We start from the raw sequence: 25,952 nt of genomic DNA, 5'->3' as shown, positions 1-25,952 counted from the left end.
TAATATTTTATTCTAGCCTAAAACACCACCATCTCCCAAAAATAGTCACATGTTCTGACAGTAATAACGGTCATGGTATTATTTTTTAGAGCTATTTAATTTGTTTTATAGCGAAGTAAAACAAATGTTTTTAAATACGCGTTTTCCAGTGACAGCTGTCATTTGTACAGTAAGATGACGTCTCTCTCTGGGTCACATGACACTCCTTACAGTAAAGCAGTAAAAGCCCAATATGGCAGAAGCGGTCGGTCTTGCGCGGTAACTAAAGCAACATTTCAACTAACACACTGTCATATTCAACACTAATCAGCACAAGACCGCAGCGATGAGGGAGAGACAGAAGAAAAAGAAGGGGAGGACATGGGCAGAAGCTGCTAAAACGGTATTTACTGTCGTTCTATTTAACGTTTGTTGTGCTTGTTTTCCCTTCGCTCCCACTTGTACAACTGTTTATGAGTTCATGACCCGCTGGTGCAGACGAAATGTTGCGTCTGCAACGCAAGGCCTGCTTGTCGGCTAGCTAAGCACTGGAAGTCCATCAAGATTGGCTTGACAGTCTTGTGGGTGTATTTACAGAAAATGGCTATATCAGTGTCTCCATGTAGTTTGCTTTAGTTGCTGAAGTTGTAGATAGGAAATTGACAGAATTATTGTTTCGACCGCAGACACGCAGACATGTCTGTTGCTTTAAAGTAAACACGAAGTGTTGCGCGAGCGTACAGCTAGCCAGTTAGCAAGCTATGCTAACTCAAATTCAGTTTGACAGCTTTTTCTGATCTGACAAAATACATTGAAACATGGCCGTTGTCAAGTTTCTAGCTCTCCAGCTAGTTCTAATCGCCCTATGTCGATGGACATTAGCTATAACGCTAGGTAATGACCAATGAACGACAGCTAACGTTAGCATGGTAGTAGTAGTCAACTTGCTAGCTAGCTACAAATAGCTACCTAGTAGCTACATCGGTAGTGTTTATAAACTATTTATAAAGTTGTTTTAGCTACCTGGTCACTGTATTGGCCATTCGTTTTTTTAACATGCTTAGCTGCCTATGGCTACATGTGTTAGCAGATCATTGCTGTTACTAGTTTTGAATAGCTATGTTAGTGTGTCTGTAGCTAATTAAAACTAGTAACAGCAATAACATAGTTAGCCAGTTAGCTAACAGTCGTTAGTTGACAGCTGACAGTTCGCCTACTATTCATATGAAAACCTTTGTGACATCAAAGATTTGTATAACTAAATCAAGATAGACCACAGTCTGTCAATGGGAACAAATTAGTCATATTGGGCAGAACAAGCAAGGAGGTGGGCAGAGCCAAGCACAAGTTAGCGAGATCCTATTTGCCTGTTTTAGCAATCATCTGCATATGTCCGTTAGGGAACGCCTACTCTGTGAAGTGCGCGTGTCCAATAACTAAATTCACCTTTGCACTCCTAAACATCGCGATTTTTAAAAACTTTGGCAAAGGGTCTACAAAATTTAGTCAACTCGGTTAAAAACATATTTTAGTTTGGGGAACTGAAAACTGTATTGAGACCAAATCTTTCGTCATGAGATAATTTGAAGAATTTCGGCCAAAATCCATCTCCTTCCATCTTCTCCCACTGCTGGCCACTGAGCTTCCTCTCATTACCATATTTGGTAGTGAGTGGAAACGCCAAGAGGATGCTTCACATTTATACTTCCAGTGAAATATCTGTCTCATTGTTCTGTCTGTGGTGACGTCATCATGGCTATAATTTAGGCTAGCTACATCAGCTATGATTGTGGTGATCTTGCTCAGGCTTTCTCTTCTTACACATACACAAAGGAAGTGAATCATGCTTTGGTGAGGTCATTGAGGTCTGTCTTATTTCCAGCAAGTCACATATTCTCTTGACAATGGGTAAAAGCATGCACTAAATCATTGTTGACAGACTCATTCCCAGAGGTTGACTTCATGTCTTAACAAACCACACTACTAATGAATGTGCTAAAAAACTTATGTGCAGGAGTGCTGATCTAGAATCAGGTCCTCCCTGTCTATGTCATTTTATTAATTGTGATCTAAAAGGCTAAACTAATCGTAAATCAGTACTCCTTCTCTAAGAGCTCAGTTGAAGCTTACTCAATTGACATGTTCATTTCATACAACTAGGTCCTAATTCCATACCACTAGGCCCAACTATATAAGTGTGGGTTGATGATGTGTAGTAACACCATAAGCAATGTGAATACTAGTATAGGACAGGTTGACATATGTTATTGTCTTTAGGCTAGAGGTTGTTTTACACTCTCAAGTGGTTTTAGATATATATTACACATTATTACACTGCAATCCATTGACTGATTTTGTGCTTTATTCTTTCAGGTATTAGAAAAGTACCCCAACACACCTATGAGCCACAAAGAGATCCTACAGGTGATCCAGAGGGAGAGACTGAAAGAGATTAGGTAAATAAACAGTCTCATATGTCTTCTGTTTGTTTTCAAAGAAAATGTCCTTTTAAAGATCCCCTTTTAAGGTTCCTTTAGGTCGCTCTTCACAGTTTTGACTTCATTTTTGATACACAAGGTCAGCACACTAGGCCTAGTTTTGTTTATGAATAGCACCATTTCATTTCTTCTTGTTTGATTGATTGCTCATGTCCTTTCCCTTTTTCTTTTCTTCTTCTTGGTGGTAATTATTACATTCACATAATTCTAATGATTTTGTTTCTTGTTTCATTTTTTTCACTCTTGTCATCCAGAAGGTAAGACAAAGCAAGTTTTGCCCCTCCCTCCCTTAACTCACTAAAATGTTGTTTGTTTTTCCTATTGCATGTTAACAACTTGTACTTGTTACAACATGTTATTAGCAATTTGTACTTGTAACAAGAAGTTACAACATGTTATTAGCAACTTGTACTTGTAACAAGAAGTTACAACATGTTATTAGCAACTTGTACTTGTAACAAGAAATTACAATATGTTATTAGCAACTTGTACTTGTAACAAGAAGTTACAACATGTTATTAGCAACTTGTACTTGTAACAAGAAGTTACAACATGTTATTAGCAACTTGTACTTGTAACAAGAAGTTACAACATGTTATTAGCAACTTGTACTTGTAACAAGAAGTTACAACATGTTATTAGCAACTTGTACTTGTAACAAGAAGTTACAACATGTTATTAACAACTTGTTCTTGCATGTCAGGTATTTTTATTTCAGGCAGCACAGTCTAATAATTTCAGTTGAAGCTCTGAATACAGTACACTGGCGCCTGATTCACACTATAGGGCCTAACCCGGGCTAGGCTGAGGTGTACTGGGTTGGCCAGCGTGCCCTGGCTACACATCCTCAATAGTTGCTGAAACTATGCTGGAAAGGACAATGTCAAAAGGAAATGTCAGAGCCAGTACAGTACAGTTCAAGTCGGCTCTGTAGTGGCCAGTCAGCTGTCTGCTTCATTGGATGTAACTGGCTGTGATTTCCTCTTCCCCTGTTATCTAGTGGTACTTCCCCGCTGGCCTGTCTCAATGCTATGCTCCACACCAACTCTCGTGGTGAAGAAGGGATCTTCTACAAAGTTCCTGGACGAATGGGGGTCTACACACTGAAGGTCAGTTTAACATTTCTATAAATCTAAAGCATGAAACCAATAAGCGCCGACATATCTCTATGTGGGATTGACATGACATTTTTTTTACTAATAGGCAGCGCCACAGTGTCAATAATTATGAGCTGTTAAAAGTATTTATGATGACACCGCTTCTCTATGGAAGGAGAATGAAAAGTAGAGCAACGTTATGACTCAATTGGAAATTCACATGAATCATTATTAATTGCTCTGAATGTTAGGAGTCATTCAAGGCAGTCCGTGTTATGGGGGTGTGTATATAAAATCTTATTGTGGTGTGTATATTATAGAATGTGTACACTGAGTGGACAAAACATTAAGAACACCTTCTTAAAATTGAGTTGCCCCCCCCTTTTGCCCTCAGTACAGCCTCAATTCGTTGGGGCATGGACTCTACAAGGTGTCATATTGACTCCAATGCTTCCCACAGTTGTTTCTAGTTGGCTGGATGTTCTTTGGGTGGTGGACCATTCTTGATACACATGGGAAACTGTTGAGCTTGAAAAACCCAGCAGCGTTGCAGTTCTTCACACAAACCGGTGCACCTGGCACCTACAACCATACCCCATTTAAAGGCACTTAAATATATAATACACTGAATGGCACACATACACAATCTATGTCTCAATGCTTAAAAATCCTTCTTTAACCTGTCTCTTCCCCTTCGTCTACACTGATTAATGTTTTGTACACTCAGTGTATGTTGTGTGTTTGTATATAATGTGTTGTGTTTATATAATTTGTGTATAACGTATATGTATGTTGTGTGTCTGTGAGTAGAAGGACATTGGGGACGTGGTGAAGGAGCTGTCTGAGGAGGGATCCGAGGAGGACGATAGTGATAATTTGTCTGATTCCCAGAGCACAGAGAACAACAATTATACTAACAACCAGGAGGGCATGAGGGGACAGTGGAGGAGGAGAGGTATGATACTACTTCACAATATATTTATAACATCACTGTCTTTTTGATAAGGAAATAGGGACGACCAGAGGTAGAATACTGTATATTTCGCTATATACACTGCTCAAAAAAATTAAGGGAACACTTAAACAACACAATGTAACTCCAAGTCAAGTCACACTTCTGTGAAATCAAACTGTTCACTTAGGAAGCAACACTGATTGACAATAAATGTCACATGCTGTTGTGCAAATGGAATAGACAACAGGTGGAAATTATAGGCATTTAGCAAGGCACCCCCAATAAAGGAGTGGTTCTGCAGGTGGGGACCACAGACCACTTCTCAGTTCCTATGCTTCCTGGCTGATGTTTTGGTCACTTTTGAATGCTGGCGGTGCTTTCACTCTAGTGGTAGCATGAGACGGAGTCTACAACCCACACAAGTGGCTCAGGTAGTGCAGCTTATCCAGGATGGCACATCAATATGAAGATGTGGTAAGAAGGTTTGCTGTGTCTGTCAGCGTAATGTCCAGAGCATGGAGGCGCTACCAGGAGACAGGCCAGTACATCAGGAGACGTGGAGGAGGCCGTAGGAGGGCAACAACCCAGCAGCAGGACCGCTACCTCTGCCTTTGTGCAAGGAGGAGCACTGCCAGAGCCCTGCAAAATGACCTCCAGCAGGCCACAAAGGTGCATGTGTCTGCTCAAACGGTCAGAAACAGACTCCATGAGGGTGGTATGAGGGCCCGACGTCCACAGGTGGGGGTTGTGCTTACAGCCCAACACCGTGCAGGACGTTTGGCATTTTCCAGAGAACACCAAGATTGGCAAATTCGCCACTGGCGCCCTGTGCTCTTCACAGATGAAAGCAGGTTCACACTGAGCACATGTGACAGACGTGACAGTCTGGAGACGCCATGGAGAACGTTCTGCTGCCTGCAACATCCTCCAGCATGACCGGTTTGGCGGTGGGTCAGTCATGGTGTGGGGTGGCATTTCTTTGGGGGGCCGCACAGCCATCTATGTGCTCGCCAGAGGTAGCCTGACTGCCATTAGGTACCGAGATGAGATCCTCAGACTCCTTGTGAGACCATATGCTGGTGTGGTTGGCCCTGGGTTCCTCCTAATGCAAGACAATGCTAGACCTCATGTGGCTGGAGTGTGTCAGCAGTTCCTGCAAGAGGAAGACATTGATGCTATGGACTGGCCCGCCCGTTCCCCAGACCTGAATCCAATTGAGCACATCTGGGACATGTCTCGCTCCATCCACCAACGCCACATTGCACCACAGACTGTCCAGGAGTTGGCAGATGCTTTAGTCCAGGTCTGGGAGGAGATCCCTCAGGAGACCATCCGCCACCTCATCAGGAGCATGCCCAGGCTTTGTAGGGAGGTCATACAGGCACGTGGAGGCCACACACACTACTGAGCCTCATTTTGACTTGTTTTAAGGACATTACATCAAAGTTGGATCAGCCTGTAGTGTGGTTTTCCACTTTGATTTTGAGTGTGACTCCAAATCCAGACCTCCATGGGTTGATAAATTTGATTTCCATTGATCATTTTTGTGTGATTTTGTTGTCAGCACTTTCAACTATGTAAAGAAAAAAGTATTTAATAAGAATATTTCATTCATTCAGATCTAGGATGTGTTATTTTAGTGTTCCCTTTATTTTTTTGAGCAGTGTATTTATTAGCTTCACATTTTTCCATGATGATTAGGCTATTATTCCAATACTTGAAATTGACTGAAATACAGTGCATTCGGAAAGTATTCAGACCCCTTGACTTTTTCCACATTTTGTTACGTTACAGCCTTATTCTGAAATAGATAACATTGTTTTTTTCCCCTCATCAATCTACACACAAAACCCATAATGACAAAGCAAAAACAGTTTTTTGTTGTTGAATTTTTGCCAATTTATTACAAATAAAAAATACAAATATTACACTTTACTCAGTACTTTGTTGAAGCATCTTTGCCAGTGATTACAGCCTCAGGTCTTCTTGGGTATGATGCTATACCCAAGATGATGCTTGGTGGTTCCAAACGTCTTCCATTTAAGAAGGATGGAGGCCACTGTGTTCTTGGGGACCTTCAATCCTGCAGAAATGTTTCGGTACCCTTCCCCAGATCTGTGCATCGAGACAATCCTGTCTCGGAGCACTACGGACAATTCCTTGGGCCTCATGGCCTGTTCTTTTGCTCTGACATGCACTGTCAACTGTTGGACCTTATATAGACAGGTATGTGCCTTTCCAAATCATGTGAAATCAATTGAATTTACCACAGGTGGACTCCAATGGAGTTGTAGAAACATCTCAAGGATGATCAATGGGGAAACAGGATGCACCTGAGATCAATTTCAAGTCTCATAGCAAAGGGTCTGAATACTTATGTAAATAAAGTATTTCTGTTTTTAGCAAACATTTACAAAAAACTATTTTTGCTTTGTTGATATGGGGTATTATGTGTAGATTGATGAGTAAAACAATGCATTTCATACATTTTAGAATACGGCTGTAATGTAACAAAATGTGGAAAATGTCAAGGGGTCTGAATGCTTTCCGAAGGCACTGTAGGTGCTGATACTCATTTCGGTGCCGACCATTACTCTTTATATTTAGGTGCCTGTCCCGCTCAAGTTATTGTGGTGTTTCCATTTTCAGTATTGAGTGTGCAGCTGTACATTTTGTGATTAATACTAGACATCAGACTGTTGCCCATCGTAGTGACACTTTAGAACGAGATGAAGTTTAGGCCATTTTTGTTATTCTCTCTGCCCCTTAAACATTTTAAGCAACGGTTACAACAGGAAATTCTTTTTTTGTCTGAGTCAGATCTGTGACCACTTCCTCATATACACATATGAACAAGTTAAGGAACCGTTGAAGTAAAGTAACAGCATATCTTCTGAGCACGGGGATATATTCTTTTCTTTTCTGTTTTCTATTTCTATTGTTCTTAATATCAATGCAAAAAGCTCCATCAAAGCAAATGCTATCAAAAGACCCCAAAAGACCCAAGTCCAAGGATAACAGCTACGGTGAGTGAGAAATAAAGATGTAAGCCTTGTTTTAAAAAAAACAGGAAATAACCATTACAAAAGTTGTTTTACATAAACTTGCTACTAACAGTTTTTTTTTTTCTGGCGGTTGGAAAGTCGAGGAGTCTTCGATAAAAAAAATTAAATGCAATGCACATCCAGGCAACTTTGTGTGTATGTTTTCAGCAATCTTTTAGATGCAACGTAGATTTGTATCGTGTCTGACTGCAAAACAAAACGTATCTACTTTGGTATATCCATCTTAAAGATGAACTGAAACACTCAATCAGCATACAACTTGTGTATTTATGTAAATGTTATCAGTGTTTTGGATGTGAACATTGGCAGTTGTTGTTAAGCGTATTAATGTGTTATTGACTGTGTCTTAAGTTGTGCTGTGTTTCCTTCCCAGTGCCCTCCACGCTGCCATCTGATCCGTCGTCTCCTCAGCCACGTTGTTCATCTCCCTCTGTCCCCAGTAGCAAGCTCATCTCTCCCTCACAGAAACACAGCAAGAAGGCTCTCAAACAGGTGGGCTGATTCTCTATCGGTCTTTTTTTCACTGGTTAATAGAGACCAGTTCTCTCTTTTCTCAACAAGACTAATCTGGGTAAATAAAAGTTCAATAAAGTACTGCTGCTGACCTGGTGCCTCATAACCTGCCTGACAGTGTCTCAGTGATGTGCCCTCAGTCTTTTCTACAAGTACCTGGAGTAGCCAGCCAAAAGAAAAATTAGCTAGGCAGGCCTTCCCAACGTAATTTTTTTTGTTGGCCCGAATTACCTATATTTTGATGGCCTCTGGTACATTCTAATGCCTTGATTCCATCCAAAATACACAGCTAAATTATGGAATTCTTCAATCTCCCAGATTGGAAAAAGTTGTTGTTATTGGACATGACTTTACAATTTACATCACTAAGAATGTATGAATTCAGTGTATTGTTAGTTATTTTGGATATTGTCTAGGCCTCGGCTCCTATGATCAGCACGATCTCCTAAGTAAAATAACATTAAACCTTTTTAACATTTAACCTGTCTTCTCTTGATCAAAGTTTTATTTACAGTTTTACTGCAATATCTGCCACAATGTTTGTTCTTTAAATTATGTATTTTCTTTTAACAGAAAAATTGTCCATTGCACACATTATCTTGAAAAACAAATGAAAAGTGGCTGCTATTTGCAACACCCAAAATAAAATAAATTAATGTGCCAGAAAATGATGATATGGCTAAGTGGATTTTGACACATCGGTACCACTTATTTTACATCACACGAGAAGTGCAAATTCAGGGCTCTATGCTGAGATTTTTAACCAAAAAAGTGTTAAACAAATCAAAATATATTTTACATTTTTAGATTCTTCGAAGTAGCCACCCTTTGCCTTGATGACAGCTTTGCACACTCTTGGCATTATATCAACCAGCTTCACCTGGAATACTTTTCCAACAGTCTTGAAGGAGTTCCCAAATATGCTGAGTTGGCTGCTTTTCCTTTACTCTGCGGTCCAACTCATCCCAAACCATCTCAATTGGGTTGAGGTTGGATGATTGTGGAGGCCAGGTCATCTGATGCAGCACTCCATCACTCTCCTTCTTGTTCAAATAGCCCTTAGACATCCTGGAGGTGTGTTAGGTCATTGTCCTGTTGAAAAACAAATTATATTCCCACTAAGCGCAAACCTGCAATGCTGGTTAAGTGTGCCTTGAATTCTAAATAAATCACAGACAGTAACACCAGCAAAGCACCATCACACCTCCTCCTCCATGCTTCATAGTGGGAACAACATACGCGGAGATCATCCGTTCACCTACTTTGTGTCTCACAAAGACACGGCGGTTGGAACCAAAAATTTCAAATTTGGACAGATTTCCACCGGTCTAAGCAAGTCTCTTCTTATTATTGGTGTCCTTTAGTAGTGGTTTCTTTGCAGCAATTCAACCATGAAGGCCTGATTCACGCAGTTTCCTCTGAACAGTTGATGTTGAGATGTGTCTGTTGCTTGAACTCTGAAGCGTTCATTTGGACTGCAATTTCTGAAGCTGGGAACTCTAATGAACTTATCCTCTGAAGCAGAGGTAACTCTGGGTCTTCCTTTCCTGTGGCAGTCCTCATGAGAGCCAGTTTCATCATAGCTCTTGATGGTTTTTGTGACTGCACTTGAAGAAACGTTCTTGACATTTTCCACATTGACTGACCTTCATGTCTTAAAGTAATGATGGACGCATCCACAGGAACACACACACGTGACCACCCACACCCGTCCATTTAAAACATTACAATTTTATCTCCTGTTAGGGCCTATAAATATTTCAGAATATAATGTCTGTAATTTTTGTAATAATAATTGTTTCAAAAATAGTAATTTGGTTTCATATTCTAGGAGTTATAATTTTCATCATAGAGATTTCATGAATTGTCTCTTTCCAATTGCTTATTTGTGGTGCCAGCGGATTAGGTCAGTTTCTAGTAATCTAGTAAATGCTGTTATCAGAATTCTGAAGAGGTACTTATCGCATGAGGGGTTCTCCCCAGGAGTATGTGTTCTGGATTTAGATAAAGTGAGCTTTCAAATGTATCATGCAATTCTTTGCATACTTTGGGCCAGAATTGATTGAGGACTGGGCAGGAGTATGGGTTTGGTTAGCCCTGCTCTCCCCACGGTTACCCAGCAACTTGGTGTGATGTGCCGTTTGTACTTTGATTGTATTATATTAGTTGAAAAATCTTCACTAAGTATCCATGAGTATTTCCTCCAGAGTAGTGTTGATTGTCTTGGACGTGTTTCTAGATACTGTAGATCAGGTCTGTTTTGGATGCATTTTGTTTTCTTTGTCCAGACCTTTTATGGTGTTATTTATAAAGGTATTTTTTATCTTCCTAGTGAGTGTATTGATTGTCTTCATAAATATAGTTGAACTTATTGTTTTTTCTATTTGTTGGATTTGCATCTGTCTCCATTTACCTGTTGTTGCTGGGTTCATCCATACAATAATTGATTTGAGTTGGGCGGCCTAGTCAACTAAAGAAGGCCAGTTTTATTGCTTCTTTAATCTTTTAAACAGTTTTAGCTGTCCTAAAATAATTGCAAAAGGGTTTTCTAATGATCAATTCATCTTTTTAAAATGATAAACTTGGATTAGCTAACACAACGTGCCATTGGAACACAGGAGGGATGGTTGCTGATAATGGGCCTCTGTACGCCTTTGTAGATATTCCATAAAAAATTCAGCCGTTTCTAGCTACAATAGTCATTTACAACATTAACAATGTCTACGCTGTATTTCTGATCAGTTTGATGTTATCTTAATGGACAAAAAAAAAGGCTTTTCTTTAAAAAAACAAGGACATTTTCTAAGTGACCCCAAACCTTTGAACGGTAGTGTATATCCTAAATCGTTCTTACTTTAATGGTTCTTCTGTGTGATTAGCTACCAGCGATGAAACCAATCGGCAGAAATGCTATGAAAATAGCTACAGCAGCATTTATATGTTGCTATAAATCAAAACCTGCACGTTCTTATACTTTACTTTTTCAGTTCGCACACACATCTGTTTTAGGCGCATATGGTCACTCTATAGAGCCCTGAAATTCACTCAGAGACTGCAACCAACCACAGAGCACACAAATCACACTGCCCACAGGTACCTGGATGAGATATTAAACTGTCAAACCAGCAGTGTTTCCCTGTCAACGCTCACTTTGTGACTGACAGGTGCCTGTCCTTTCAATAGATCGCTAGAAGATGCATATCTTTCATTTTAGTTGAAGAGGGCTCTGCTGAATTTGTTTCTGACTAGCCAATTGAAAAGTAGCTTAGTTTAATTTAAGTAGCCGGCAATAAATGAGTCTGTAATCAACTGTTTAGCCGACAGCCGGCGCTAGTGGAAAACACTGCTTGCTCTCTATGCTAATAAACTGTAGCTCTAGTTGCTCTAATTTGGCTAAAGACACCAATTTTGTAGAATAAATGCACACTTGACATTCACTGTGCTTGTTAAATTTTAATAACTTCTTTGTTACAAAGAAAACAACACCTTGTGTAAGTTATTTTAAAAGACATGAGTGTGCATTGGGGAAAAAAATACCATTGGCTGAGTTGTGTTCATTTCCTCACAATCCCACAACTCCACAGTGTATTACTAGCTTCCCATTGGTCTTCCTTATCCTGCATCACAAATGGCACCCTATTCCCTATATATTGCACTGCTTTTGACCAGAGCTCTATGCGGGCCCTGGTAAAAAAAAGTACTGCACTATATAGGGTAACTCTTTTGGGCTCCTGAGTGGCGCAGCGTTCTAAGGCACTGCATCTCAGTGCAAGAGGCGTCACTACAGTCCTCGGGTTGAATCCAGGCTGCATCACATCCGGCCGTGATTGGGAGTCCCATAGGGTGGCGTCCAGGTTTGGCCGAAGTTGGCCGTCATTATAAATAAGAATTTGTTCTTAACTGACTTGCCTAGTTGTATTCGGCGCATGTGACAAATAAAGTTTGATTTGATTAGTTAAATAAAGGTTAAATTTAGTAAGTCTAGCCAGCTATCTAAACTACCGGCTAGGGGGCCCCCATTGATTTTGGTAGTCAATCTCACTCAGATATCATATTAAAAACTGCAAACATGCTCTCCACCCTAACAACAAATATTTTGTATCTTTCTGCCCCATGGCAAAATTTAAACAAACTTGCTGCAAAACTGCAACATTTTCTCTACGCCCAATGGCAAAAAGTAGAATTGCAGGAAATTAACTCTAAAAAGTATTTTCTTTCTCTCCACTGTCAAGAGGGGATGGCACTAAAAAAGCATTGAATGAGCTGTATTCCGCCATAAGCAAACAAGAAAACGCTCACCCAGAGGTGGCGCTCCCAGTAGCCGGGGACTTTAATGCAGGGAAACTTAAATCAGTTTTAACAAATTTCTACCAGCATGTTAAATGTGCAACCAGAGGGAAAAGAACTCTGGACCACCTATACTCCACACACAGAGATGCATACAAAGCTCACCCTCGCCCTCCATTTGGCAAATCTGACCATAATTCCATCCTCCTGATTCCTGCTTACAAGCCAACATTAAAGCAGGAAGCACCAGTGACTAGATCAATAAAAAAGTGGTCAGATGAAGCAAATGCTAAGCTACAGGACTGTTTTGCTAGCACAGACTGGAATATTTTCCCGGACTTCTCAAATGGCATTGTGGAGTACACCACATCTGTCATTGGCTTCATCAATAAGTGCATTGATGACACCGTCTCCACAGTGACCGTACATACATATCCCAACCAGAAGCCATGTATGACAGGCAGCATCCGCACTGAGCTAAAGGCTAGAGCTGCCGCTTTCAAGGAGCGGGACTCTAACCCGGAAGCTTATAAGAATTCCCGCTATGCCCTCCGACGAACCATCAAACAGGCAAAGTGTCAATCCAGGACTAAGATCAAGTCGTACTACACCGGCTCTGACACTCGTCGGATGTGACAGGGCCTGCAAACCATTACAGACTACAAAGGGAAGCACAGCCGAGAGCTGCCCAGTGACATGAGCCTAACGGCCGAGCTAAACTACTTCTATGCTCGCTTCGAGGCAAATAACACTGAAACATGCATGAGAGTACCAGCTGTACCGGAAGACTGTGTGATCACGCTCTCCGCAGCCGATGTGATTAAGACCTTTAGACAGGGCAACATTCACAAGGCCGCAGGGCCAGACGGATTACCAGGACGTGTACTGCGAGTATGCGCTGACCACTAGCAAGTGTCTTCACTGACATTTTCAACCTTTTCAAAATTTAAAGAACTTTTAAAGTTTCTTCAAGTCCAGTTGCAAAAAACATCAAGCACTATGATGAAACTCAATATGCCACGTTGAGGGGGGAGTCGCAGGAGCGGACATTCATCTTGGCACTGGTAAATAATCTCTTCCTTTCTTCATTCCTCCTTTCCTTCCTTTTTTTCTCCCTCCCTATTCCTCTTTTCCTTCTCCTTCTTCTCTGTCCCATAGGCGCTGAAGCAGCAGAGGAACCAGCGGAGACAGGGGGGCATGCCCACCACCTCCAGCCCAAGGCTGCTCATCAAGAACGTGAAGGACATGGCTGACACCATTGCCACTAAGACCGGTAGGTGGCAGACATAGACGTACAGTATATGAGCTCCAAAAGTTTTGGCACAGTGAAGTTTTGATGTTGTTTTGGCTCTGTACTCTAGTATTTTCATACATATCGGGTAAACCATTTAGAAATTACAGCACATATTGTCCCCCCATTTTAGGGGACCAAAAGTATTGGGATAAATTCACTTATGTGTAATAAAGTAGTATTTGGTCCCATATTCATAGCACGCAAGGACCACATCAAGCTTTTGTTTTGGTTGTGTTTCAGATTATTTTGTGCACAATAGAAATGAATGGTAAATAATGTATTGCGTTATTTTGGAGTTACATATTTATATTCTTATTTACAATAAAAGTTTCTAAACACTTCTACATTAATGTGGATGCTACCGTGACTGACTGAATCGTCATAATGATGAGTGAGAAAGTTAGACATGCTACCCTCTCACCATTACAATAACAGGGGAGGTTAGCATTTTTGGGAGGGTATGATATTTATGACTCAAACATTCTCACGCATCATCATTCAAGATTCATTTAGGATGATCCATAATCATGGTAGCATACACATGAATGTAGAAGTGTTTGGAAACATATTATATTCTTGTTGACAATAACATTTTGGGACTGTGTACAAAAGGTGCCATAATTTCTAAATGGTTTACCCAATATGGATGAAAATAGCCTCAAATTTAAAGCTGACAGTCTGCACTTTAACCTCACATAGTCATTGTATCGTTTTAAATCCAAAGTGCTGGAGTACAGAGCCAAAACAACAACAAATGTCTGTGTCCCAATACTTTTGGAGCTCACTGTAACTACAGTGCATTCGGAAAGTATTCAGACCCCTTGACATTTTCCACTTTTTGTTACATTACAGCCTTATTCTAAAATGGTTTAAATAAAGACATTTCCTCATAAATCTACACACAATACCCCATAATGACAAAATAAAAAAGGAAATATCACATTTACATAAGTATTCAGACCCTTTGCTTTGAGACTCGAAATTGAGCTCCGGTGTATCCTGTTTCCATTGATCATCCTTGAGATGTTTTTACAACTTGATTGGAGTCCACCTGTGGTAAATTCAATTGATTGGACATGATCGAGGCACAGATCTGGGGAAGGGTACCGAAAATGTCTGCAGCATTGGTCCTCAAGAACACAGTGGCCTCCATCATTCTTAAATGGAGAATGTTTGGAACCACCAAGACTTCCTAGATCTGGCTGCCAAACTGAGCAAGGGGGGAGAAGGGCATAGGTCAGGGATGTGACTAAGAACCCGATGGTCACTCTGACAGAGCTCCAGAGTTCCTCTGTGGAGATGGGGAACCTCCCAGAAGGACAACCATCTCTGCAGCACTCCACCAATCAGGCCTTTATAGTAGAGTGGCCAGACGGAAGCCACTCCTCAGTAAAAGGCACATGACAGCCCGCTTGGAGTTTTCCTAAAGGACTCTCAGACCATGAGAAACAAGATTTTCTAGTCGGATGAAACCAAGATTGAACTCTTTGGCCTGAATGCCAAGCGTCACATCTGAAGGAAACCTGGCACCATCCCTATGGTGAACCATGGGTGTGGCAGCATTATGCTATTGGGATGTTTTTATGTGGCAGGGACTGGGAGACTAGTCAGGATTGAGGCAAAGATGAACGGAGCAAAGTACAGAGAGATCCTTGATGAAAACCTGCTCCAGATTACTCAGGACCTCAGACTGGGGAGAAGGTTCACCTCCCAACAGGACAATGACCCTAAGCACACAACGCAGGAGTGGCTTCGGGACAAGTCTCTGAATGTCATTGAGTGGCCCAGCCAGAGCCTGGACTTGAACCTGATCGAACATCTCTGGAGAGACCTGAAAATTGCAAAAATGTCTAGTCATTACGGGGTATTGTGTGTAGATTGATGAGGGAAAAAATTGATTTCATACATTTTAGAATGAGGATGTAATGTAACAATATGTGAAAGAAGTTGCTTTCTTATCCAGTTCCAGTTTTGCCTTGTACATCAGTAAGCCTTTCCTGCTTCCACAATGGAAATAAGTTGTCTTATGCTAATTTTTATTTTACCCAGTGTATCAACTTGTGTGGCTGAATTGTGTTTAAATCAAATCATGCTCCTCTCTGTCCATCCAAACAGACTCCTGTCCTGCTTCTGGTACCAGGAAGATGTCTCAGAGGTCCAGTCGACTCAGTGCACGTAAGTACTAGATATTTCAGGTATTTCAGACATTCCAGAATGCAGATGATAGAATGTGCATTCCATATACCGCAGCAGCGTGATCGCCCATTCAAATACTGCCTCGGCGAGATCGTGTTACTTCCGTGACCTACATTATAGTAATTTAGCTGACGCAGACTTATAGGAGCAATTAGGGTTAAGTGCCATGCTTAAGGGCACATCGGACAATTTTTTTCACCCTGTCGGCTCCAGGATTCAATCCAGCGACCTTTCATTCACTTGCCCAATGCTCCCAACCGCTAGGCTACCTGCCGCCTCTGTAGTAGACTCATCCAGCTTGTCTTTGTAATTTAGATATAGTAGGCTAATACTGCACATACCAGTCTCTGTTGGCCTGGTCCCAGATTTGTTTGTGCTGTCTTGCCAACTCCCATAATCATTGACATGCCAAACATAACAACAACCATAGGAGTTGGCTACAGCACAAACAAACCTTTTTAGTTCTTTTGTATGATTTACAGTGGATTTATCTTCTCTTGTGCTGTGTGTTTTTTTATATATTTTTTTATCCAGGGCAACTGAAGCGTACCAAGTGTGCAGAGATAGATGTTGAGACACCAGACTCTATCCTGGTTAACACCAACCTGCGTGCCCTGATCAACAAACACACCTTTTCTGTCCTGCCCACAGAGTGCCAACAGAAGCTACTCACACTACTGCCTGAGGTCGACCAACAGGTACTAGACACCATAAGGTCTCTAGCGCCAAAGAGGTTTAAAACCAAGAGACTCAACTGCGATTCATTTCTGTAATCATCCACAAGATATTTGCAGGAAATAATTGCATGGGGAGTCTCTCATCTCTCTTTAAGTACCGATGATGATAATGACAATGATGATGCTATTGATAAGCAGATGGTGATGACAATAATGCTGATAGTGATTATCACGATTGATAGTGATAATGATGGTGCAGTTTATGATGATGTACACAAGTTATCTCTGTCTGTATCTTTAGGCCTGTATGGATGGTCTGTTAAAGGTCACCAGTTCTGCCTTGAACAATGAGTTTTTCACATCAGCAGCTCAGTCCTGGAAGGAACGACTGGCAGAAGGTCAGTGCTTCTAGCCTGGTCCCGGATCTGTTTGTGCCGTCTTGCTAATTGTCAATAGCATGATAATGACCATTGGTAAGACTGCATAAACAGATCTTGGACCAGGCTACTGTGCTTCTGCTTCAAAATATAGCTTTTTATTAAACATAATTTTTCATATTCCCAGTAACAAGGTTTTTTAAATGTCTCATAAACCTTTTTTTTTTTTAAATTTATATTTTCCAAACCACGAAGGTGAGTTCACTCCAGAGTTGCAGCTGAGAATGCGTCAGGAGATTGAGAAGGAGAAGAAGGTGGAGTATTGGAAGGAAAGTTTCTTTGAGAGCTACTATGGTGAAAAGTAAGTCATTTTTCAGGGCTGGAATCTGTAAAATACATTGTAGTTATTGTTATGTCATTCAAGCTTTTTTTTTACCTGCAAGCCTCTGTTTGCATATCCCTCAGATGTATCCTTTCTTTATAGTTGGCTGACTTCTCTCTCGCGCTTTCTCTCTCGATTTCTCTCTTTCTCTCTCTCTCTCTCTCTCTCGCTCATGCTTTCTCTCTCTCTCTCCCTTCCTCTCTTCCTATCCAGCTCTGGACTCAGCTTAGAGGAATCCAAAGAGCTGCTTGAGTCTGGTCTCAGTCTGGAGCCTCCAGCCACCAAACCCCAGTTGTCTCCTCCAACACAGCCAAGTCCTGCTGGCCAAGCACTGCAAGATCCCAAGGTCCCTGAGAACAGCTGCCATACTCGTTCGTCAGAGAGGAGGCTCCGATCATCATCACTGCCTATAAACCCTACATCTAAACCCATAGAACCTCCATCTAAACCCATAGAACCTCCATCTAAACCCATAGAACCTCCATCTAAACCCATAGAGCTTTCCAAGCCAAGACCGGAACCAGAGCCTGTTCACGATGAACCAGTACCAGTCCCACCCATAGTCCCACCAGTTATATTACCAAAAAATGTACAGAAGACACTGGAGGTTGAGTACCCCAGACACAGGACTCGTAGCAGAGGTTTATCCCTGCCTATAATGGCAGTGGAGGCACCTGTTGTGCGGAGGCAGGATGTGGTGGACTCAACCTTAATGGTTACTCCACTTGGGGAGAAGCAGATGGAGGAAGAGGAACAGAAGCTGAAAGAAGCTCAGCCGGAGACCCCCCAGTCCCCTGAGATCCCACAGTCCCCTGCCCTGGAGAGTCCTCCAGAGGTCTGCTCCCAGACGAAGCTCAGATCATCACTGCCGTCCGACCTTTCAAAGCCAGAGCCTCTGGGCTTGGACGAGCACAGTGGGGAGAGGAGGGAAGATGTTGCACCAGAGAGAGGCGCCTCGGTGTCAGTCACCCCCGTATCCACCCCCGTATCCACCCCTCTATCCACCCCCGTATCCACTCCTCTATCCACCCCTCTATCTACTCCCGTATCCACCCCTCTATCTACTCCTGTATCCACCCCTGTATCTACCCCCATATCCACCACCCCATCCCCAGAGCCGTTGAAAAGGAAGTCCTCATCCAGTGAACAGGAAGTAGAGCTGACTCCAGAGAAGAGGGCCCGCATCACTCCACCGACAGTATCTGTGGTAACCTCTCCAGCAGCCACCATAACAACAGCTCAGAGAGTGCCTCCGCTTAAGGTAAATAAAGTAATTTTTTAAACAATGAAATATTGTAAATTGAAATGTATTTGTGGTGACTAAAAACATCAGGTACGAATACATACACCAGAAAGGCCCACACATGTTAAGCTTGCGTTCTTTCTTGTTTAATTTCCTTTTCAGATTCCTGTGTCACGAATCCTATCAGTCCCTGCATCTCCAACCCAGGTGTCCCCCAGGACCCCTGTCCCGCTCAGCCCTGGCCCCAGCCCCGGACGCACTGGTGCTCGCACTCTGGCTGACATCAAGGCTAAAGCCCAGCTAGCCCGGGCCCAGCGTGCAGCAGCAGCTGCTGCAGCCAGCTCCTCCTCTAAAGGTGCAGTACCAGGCCCAGGACCAGGAGGAGGCATTGTAGAGCATAGAGCTTCAGCCCAGACCCTTCACTCCAGGCCCCCCTGCTCCACCCAGTCTCAGTCAACCACCAGGCTGCCAGTAAGTAGCATCACTGGTCAATCTACCTGTCAATCACCTGATGCAGTCACCACACCAGCCCACTCCAGTTCGGTCCAATCATCAGGCTCCTCTGTGCCCTTTGACCTTAGCCTGTCTCAAAGAAGCTCCAACACCGGTAGAGCGTCTCTCACTTGTGACCAACAGAGAGGCTACTCCGATGGTCTGATGAACCCAGGTTCTCTGATGGGACCTCAACATGGGAACATTCAACATACATCATACCCACCAGGTCCCCAGTCAACCTCTAGCTACACTTCATCTGTGTGTGGTGTGAAGAGCCAGTATGTATCTGGAAGCTCCATGGCAGCCAGGGCTAGCCACTTTATCCCAGCCAACAACCCTCTGGTCACATCTCTCCTCCAGGGGAAAGAGGTCCCTCTGGAACAGATCCTCCCCAAGCCTCTGGCCAAGGCCGATGTCCAGATGTCCCAGGCCAAAACCTCCCATGATGACAAAGGGACGATAAAGTCCCACAGCACTGCTGGAACAGCCAGTAGTGAGAATAAGAGCCAATACCTACACGCTGGTGGTGTGGAGGACAACAGTAGATCTGAACAGCAAGAATCCATAGGCCAGTCCACTTCCACCATACCTGGAACAAGAGCAGGTATGTTGGCAGAGCTCCAGCACCATCAAAGGGAAACACCTAACAAAGACATCCAGGAACAGATCCTTCAGGCTCTGATGCACAGGGCCACCCACCAGCACCAGAATCAGCCATTTGGGGTCTCAGGTGGAGCTCAGCCTGCCCAGTTCGGAGCTTGTAATCTGGGGCACCAGGAGTGTGGGGACCGTCCCCGGTTCTCCGCGGGGTTCCCTGGACGGAAGAGGATGTCCAGGCCTGCCATGTCAGGGCACTACCTCCTCAATGTCTCCACGTACGGACGAGGCTCAGAGAGCAGTAAACGCTTCCACCCATTGACCACCGTTAACACCTCACTGACCCCACTGGCCAATCTGAAGAGAGAGCACATCGGGGGGGAGAGGCTGGCTAACGAAGGGGAGGAGTCAGTGGAGAATAAGTCTCATTCTCATTCTAACCCTGCTGGAGTCAAGATGGAAGAGCAGGGCTTCTCAGTCACAAAAATGGATGAAGCTCTGGGCTTTCAACACTGCTCCAGAATAATGTCTGAGTCTCCATCAGTGGGGGGCTGTATACCAGAGCAGGAGGACAACAGCTCAGCCGGTACAGATAGAGACAGTGGCACTTCTGCAAGAGCCAAAGAAACCAAACCTTTCACCCAATCACAATCACAGCACAGGAGGCACCCGGAACTCTGCAATACTAAACAGGGTGGTCATTCCGAGCAATATCGTTTATCTGTATCTCCCCACGTGGGGACCATGGACCCCACTCACCCCAGTACTCACCAGCGTCCGTCTGCCTTTCAAACTCAGAGACCTCCAATCGATAATCAGGAATCCGTTTTGGGTTCCTGCTACGGTGGCACCATCAGCATGTCTGTACCTCACGCTCTGAATCACAATGCTGCTGCTTCAGGCACCGCTTCTAGCTCCTCCCCCTCTGTGTCAGGTAGTGGTGGGGACAGCGGCAGTGGCACCGGCAGTGTCATGTCTTTCTCAGTGACCGTCACCACCATACCTGCCGGTCACCCGTTGGACCACAGCAGCCAGGGGGAGGGGTCTCCAGAGCAGGGGTTTATGGAGGGAACTGGTATAGAGGACGTTCAGTCTAAATGCTACTGCCGACTCAAGGCTATGATCATGTGTAAAGGGTGTGGGGCCTTCTGCCATGACGATTGCATTGGCCCTTCGAACCTCTGTGTCTCGTGTCTAGTGGTACGATAAAACTACTAATAATGTAGTGCTGAGCGAATAACTATTATTTTTCGTCGGTTCAATTATTTGAATTGCATTTCTGTTAGCTCTATGCAGTTTCTGTAGAGTTACATCAGATCAAGCCTGAAACTGTGTGATGTAGTAGGGAGTTGTAGTTCCTAACAGGACAATGTTCTACATAGTTTAACGCCGAAAACGTGCTAATAACTACGTACGGTCTGTGTGGAGCAAGACACGGGGAGGAGAGAGAGCGCGCGATCGAGAGAGATCGAAGGCAGTCGCTTCGCGAGCATGAAAATACATGATCTAAGTGTTTGATAGTTGGTATTTAGCGGTCATAAAAGTATGCCTTATTTACTTTGAAGAACTACTAAATAGTGATTTTTGTTGTACAGCATAGGCAGCAGCTCTATATGAGATGATGACTCGGAATGAAGTAAAAAAATATATTAAAAAATCATCAAATAAAACAAATATTTTATTAAAGTAATGTGAATAAATGATGGTTAATAAGTGATACGCAACAATGGCCAGTCATTACCATCATGTGACTTTTATTAATTGTTTTATTCTGTGTTACAGCATTCAACCCACATAATGTATAGTGCATTTAATGTTTAAAAAGATCATCAAAATTGAAAAATGGAATAATTTTTTTTACATAATGAACCAAAACCAAACCGACTTCAAAAATCACTAATCGCTCAGCACTACATAAATGTAGACATGATCTGTTTCAATTCTTTATTATTGCACCAAGGAACAAATCAGCATCAAGTCATCTACCATCATCAACAAGTAGCGGTTAGGTCAGTTCCATTTAAATTCTGGAAGTAAACTGATTCAAATGTTTATATTTCAATTCCGAATCTAATTTGAAAAGAAAGACAAATTGGACTGTAAGTGTATTTCCTGAATTGACTGAATTGAAGTGGAATTGACCCTAACCCTGGTTACCAGGGTAAAATGCACAGTGGCCATACTCAACCCAGCACATGGTTTTCAGTGGGGTGGCAAATCATTTATACTGGACGACACAAGAGGTTGGTGGCTCCTTAAATGGAGAGGACATGCTTAGCGAAACTATGTGGAATGGTATCAAATACATCCATTTGCTCTGTTTCGGCCATTATTATGAGCTGTCCTCTTCTCCGCAACCTCCACTTTCATCTATTCCATCTGAAAAAGAGTTTGTTTTGTACAATTCACCGATCAGTTCAAATCAAATCTTAACCGTTTAGACTTGAGACAAAAGTTGAATCTTGGCAATATTTTGCACTTGGACATGTTATTGTGCTATATTTTTGTAAAGATAGTTTAGATTTTAAAAAAGTAAGGAAAAAAATGAATGTTGCTATTTTTGTAGAACGTAATAACAATGTTATGTTAAAGACTGCCACTCTTCATTCAGGAGTTTAAGTTATGATGTTTTAAAAGGTGAAGAAGGGAGTTACATTCATATGAATCTACCCCTTGGGGATTGTGTGTAGGTGGGGGAGTACAAATACTGATTTATATAGATTTTAAAGGTCGCAATCAATCATTTATATATATATATACAGTACTAAAAACAAAGTTACAGATCTGTCAAAAGAAAATAGATATTTCAAATTATTTAGATTATAAAACATTATTTCTACTAACGGGCGACTGACACTGAGACTGTATAGTACATGTTGTGTACAGCGTTTGTACTCTAACATGGTGATGAAAAGTAAAAAGCACTTCGCAAATAAATGGATAAATAGTGCCCTTCAAGGAGCAAGCTGAGTATAGTCTGATTCCAGATCTGTTTGTGTTGTTTTATGGCAATGACCATAGGAGTTAGCAATAGACCACAAACAGATCTGGAACCAGGCTACAAACTTGAGGCCATCTCAGATCATCGTGTGAAGTTTACCGACTCCATGAACTCCTAAAACCTCGACTTGTAGATATTCTGTCTCATGACGCATTTGTTTTCATATATGTTTGTTTGTGTAAAACAGAGTAACTATTAGCAGTGATGTACATTTAAAACACTCAGAGAAAGAAAGGAGAAAAATGAAGATTTCAGTTCTTGTATTATTCTTTTGCTTTGTAAATATTGGCTTTCGTTGAGCTAGATTTAGAAATTAATTTAGCTTTATGTTCCTTGCTTAAGCATATCCAAAATATATTGTTTTTTTTAGTGCAAAAGAGTTTATATCTCTAAAAGAAACTACACAAAAATGTGTATTTTAACGCTAAATGCTGTGCTATCATGAAACCATTCAAAGTTGTATAGGCTCCAGGTACAGTATTCAGGTTGAAGGGCGGTAGAGATACAATTTACTAGCTACATATAAAACAAAGGAACATCATATGGGTATACATGGTGATTGCAATTCTAAAAGCAAAATGTATCAATCATATTTTTGAAATGATCTGACTAAAACTGAAGATAGTTGCTGTGTAACGGTATATTTTATAGAAATCATTTCCATGGTAAGATGCCAAAGTCACCTTATGAAAACAAAATGATCAGATCTCGTTTTTAAATGTCTGACTAGTTAAAGTAATATATTTTAATATAAAAAAATCTATTTACAAATCATTTTGAAAAACAACAGGGTATTTACTAGAATGATACACATTACACCGGCCAGTTTTTTTTTAGGTACACCCATCTAGTACCGGGTCAGACCTACCCTTTGCCTCCAGAACAGCCTGAATTGTTCAGGGCATGGATTCTACAAGTCGGAAACGTTTCACAGGGATGTTGGTCCATGCTGACGTGATGGCGTCACGCAGTTGCTGCAGATTGGACTGCGGTACCCCACCGTCAACAGCCTGTACCGTTGACACCAGGCAGGATGGGACCACGGACTCATGTTGCTTACGGCAAATCCTGACTCTGCCATCAGCATGACGCAACAGGAACCAGGATTTGTAAGACCAGGCTATGTTTTTGCACTCCTCAATTATCCAGTGTTGGTGATCGCGCGCCCACTAGAGCCACTTCTTGTTTTTAGCTAATAGGAATGGAACCCGGTGTGGTCGTTTACTGCAATAGCAGTGAGTTGTGTGTTCCGAAATTCTGTTCTGCATACCCCTGTTGTTCTGCGCCTTTTATTCATATGTTTGTGGCCCGCCTGTTAGCTGGCACGGTTCTTGCTATTCTCCTTCGACCTCTCTCATCAATGAGCTGTTTTCACCCACAGGACTGTTTCAACATTCTCGGTAAACCCTAAACACTCTCGTGCGTGAAAAGCCCAGGAGGGTGTCCGTTTCTCAGATACTGGATCAGGTGTGCCTGGCACGACGATCATACCACACTCAAAAGTTTCTTAGGTCACTAGTTTTGCCCATTCTAACGTTCAATCGAACAGTAACTGAATGCCTGTCTACCTGCTTTATATAGCAAACCACGGCCACGTGACTCACTGTCTGTAGGAGCGATCCATTTTCGTGAATGGGGTGGTATACCTAATTGACTGGCCGGTGAGTGTATATTGGCTGTCCCTTTTTCTTATGTTTTTGTGTGAAAGCGTGGACAGACCACAACATAACTTTTGTAGCAAAAAAAAAACATCCCCAAGTTTTCTGATTCTATATGACCCATGTATTTTTATGGAAATCTACATGTCCTTTTCCACTGAAGTCCTGCCTGGAATATTGTAACCATCTGAACTGTATGCTCTTGTAACGACTTTGGTTAATAAGATATGGGGCATTGTTTTGTCTTACACATATTTTCAGCATTATGTGCTTATTTGGGGGAAAATGAATACAATTTCATGGCACCATTTTGTAAGTGGTCTGTGGATTGTGTGTGTGTGTGTGTGTGTGTGTGTGTGTGTGTGTGTGTGTGTGTGTGTGTGTGTGTGTGTTTAAAAGTGAATTGACGTCTTTATTTACAGTCACAGGATTCTTTATCGTCTCAAAAAGTTCACAAAGTGTGCATCCCAAATGGGCTCTGGTCAAAAGTAGTGCATTATATATGGAATTAGAGTGCCATTTGGAAGCAGCCAAATGGTTCATATATGGAGGGTGCATATCTTGTAAAGATGAGACCCAATATTTATGATTTGACCCCTATCATTGCAAACTTTGTTAATTAATTTGATCACCTATCAAATTGTATTAATTTTATTTTAAATAAATACATGTTTTAGTCTAATTTGGTTCCCCCAACATCTAGTATTGAGTATTAATTATATTTTTTTATGAATGTTGATGTTGTTCTATTAACTGACTTGTGTATATGTGGATTGCAAAGAGAAAGTCGTTTTTACCCACATTTTGTAAAAAGGCAGCTGACATCTCGTAAAGTTTAAGAGAGCATTGAATTATTGATTCAGTAGCCTACTCCACTTTGTCCTTTTCTCTCAAACCATGATTGACTTTTTTAACAAATCGATAGCTTAAATTCAGAGGGATATATTGATTAGATCCCATTTTTAAACCGAAGGACAAAAAGTAAAGGGTGAGGATAGACTTGGTTAGGAGGAAACATTTCTTAAGTGTCATCCAATAATGGTTTAAAAATGTCTGTCTGTTTGTCTTGTGAAGGGTGTGCTCCCATCAGTCTGTCATTTTTGCTGTTTTTAGATTGGAAAGTCTCCATTTTAAAATGCAGGTGAATGTAATATAGTAATCAGCACTTGTAAACAAAGTGTATTTTATCAAACTATATATTATGAATAAATAACAATGCAAAAACATTTTGATTAGGTGTGACATTTGTATGTCAATTAAATGTATTTTATAAGGCCATTTTTACATCAACAGTAGTTGCAAAGTGATTTACAGATACCCGGCCTAAAGCAGAAGCACAGTGGCCAGGAAAAACTCACTTGAAAGAAGGGACCTAAGAAGAAACCTAGAGAGGAACCCCGCTTAAAGGGGTGGGCCATCCTCTTCTGGCATTAAGGAATGTATGTATGTGAGTGACTACTCTACTCTAATACTAGTACAATTTACACTATAGGCCTACTATCAGTATCACATTACTTCACATTACTACACATCACATTACTAAGGCTTTTACACTCCACTAAGAGATACAATCACCAGTCAAATCAGATGCATGTCGTTTCCATATTATGCATGAGAAAAAAAATGCTAGTCTATTGT

General features: G+C 41.8%; 1 protein-coding gene across 2 annotated transcripts; it reads left to right on the top strand.

Moving 5' to 3' along the window:
* The first annotated feature begins 194 nt into the window (after nucleotides 1-194).
* On the top strand, nucleotides 195-25,538 carry asxl2 (ASXL transcriptional regulator 2). Of its 2 annotated transcripts, XM_021573838.3 has the most exons (13): nucleotides 195-382; nucleotides 2,353-2,435; nucleotides 3,478-3,586; nucleotides 4,385-4,529; nucleotides 7,493-7,555; nucleotides 7,968-8,086; nucleotides 13,553-13,667; nucleotides 15,804-15,863; nucleotides 16,419-16,582; nucleotides 16,863-16,959; nucleotides 17,194-17,299; nucleotides 17,534-18,581; nucleotides 18,726-25,538. In XM_021573838.3, the coding sequence occupies exons 1-13, from the start codon at nucleotides 326-328 to the stop codon at nucleotides 20,862-20,864; spliced, it is 4,305 nt and encodes a 1,434-aa protein (XP_021429513.2). In that variant the 5' UTR covers nucleotides 195-325; the 3' UTR covers nucleotides 20,865-25,538. The 2 variants fall into 2 exon arrangements, with proteins under 2 accessions (XP_021429513.2, XP_021429515.2); XM_021573840.3 differs by lacking the exon at nucleotides 7,493-7,555.
* Nucleotides 25,539-25,952: the final 414 nt, after the last annotated feature.

The sequence above is a fragment of the Oncorhynchus mykiss genome, chromosome 19 (assembly GCF_057628025.1).
Source record: "Oncorhynchus mykiss isolate SJ-2025 chromosome 19, ASM5762802v1, whole genome shotgun sequence".
NCBI classification, from domain to species: Eukaryota; Metazoa; Chordata; class Actinopteri; order Salmoniformes; family Salmonidae; genus Oncorhynchus; species Oncorhynchus mykiss.
This window is presented reverse-complemented; position numbering and strand designations above follow the sequence as displayed.

Bases quoted from the DNA above. Each gene is read 5' to 3' on its own strand.
- asxl2 (XM_021573838.3), top strand. From the start codon at position 326: ATGAGGGAGAGACAGAAGAAAAAGAAGGGGAGGACATGGGCAGAAGCT. The intron at 4,530-7,492 runs GTATGATACTAC...CAATGCAAAAAG, and splicing joins GGGACAGTGGAGGAGGAGAG to CTCCATCAAAGCAAATGCTA. The intron at 7,556-7,967 runs GTGAGTGAGAAA...TTTCCTTCCCAG, and splicing joins GTCCAAGGATAACAGCTACG to TGCCCTCCACGCTGCCATCT.